We start from the raw sequence: 224 nt of genomic DNA on the forward strand, positions 1-224 counted from the left end.
CGCCACTTCCCCCCCAGGATGGGGCCTGGGGGGGGTTGCTGCCCCTTTCCTAGCTTCGGTCCCGTAACCCGGCTCCTCTTCCAGCCCAGCCCAGGGGGGTCCTGCCCCACACCCCCGCTCTGCCTGCCCTGGCACGGGGCCTTACTTTCGCAGGACGGGGCGCATTGCTTCGGGTGCTGCCCGCAGACCGTGGTGCAGTTGATGCATTGTTTCAGGAGCTTGTC

The 224-nt window shown here is 67.9% G+C and overlaps 1 protein-coding gene across 1 annotated transcript in view; it reads right to left on the reverse strand.

Annotated features, from left to right (window-relative positions):
* Positions 1–224, reverse strand: part of TNFRSF13B (tumor necrosis factor receptor superfamily, member 13B) — a 4,000-nt gene that overhangs the window by 2,490 nt on the left and 1,286 nt on the right. Inside the window, exon 3 of the mRNA XM_009580609.1 lies at positions 146–218. Within this exon, the coding sequence (XP_009578904.1) occupies positions 146–218 (73 nt within the window). The remainder of the gene's footprint in view (positions 1–145; positions 219–224) is intronic.

This window comes from Fulmarus glacialis, unplaced genomic scaffold, assembly GCF_000690835.1.
Source record: "Fulmarus glacialis isolate BGI_N327 unplaced genomic scaffold, ASM69083v1 scaffold10926, whole genome shotgun sequence".
Classification (NCBI taxonomy): Eukaryota; Metazoa; Chordata; class Aves; order Procellariiformes; family Procellariidae; genus Fulmarus; species Fulmarus glacialis.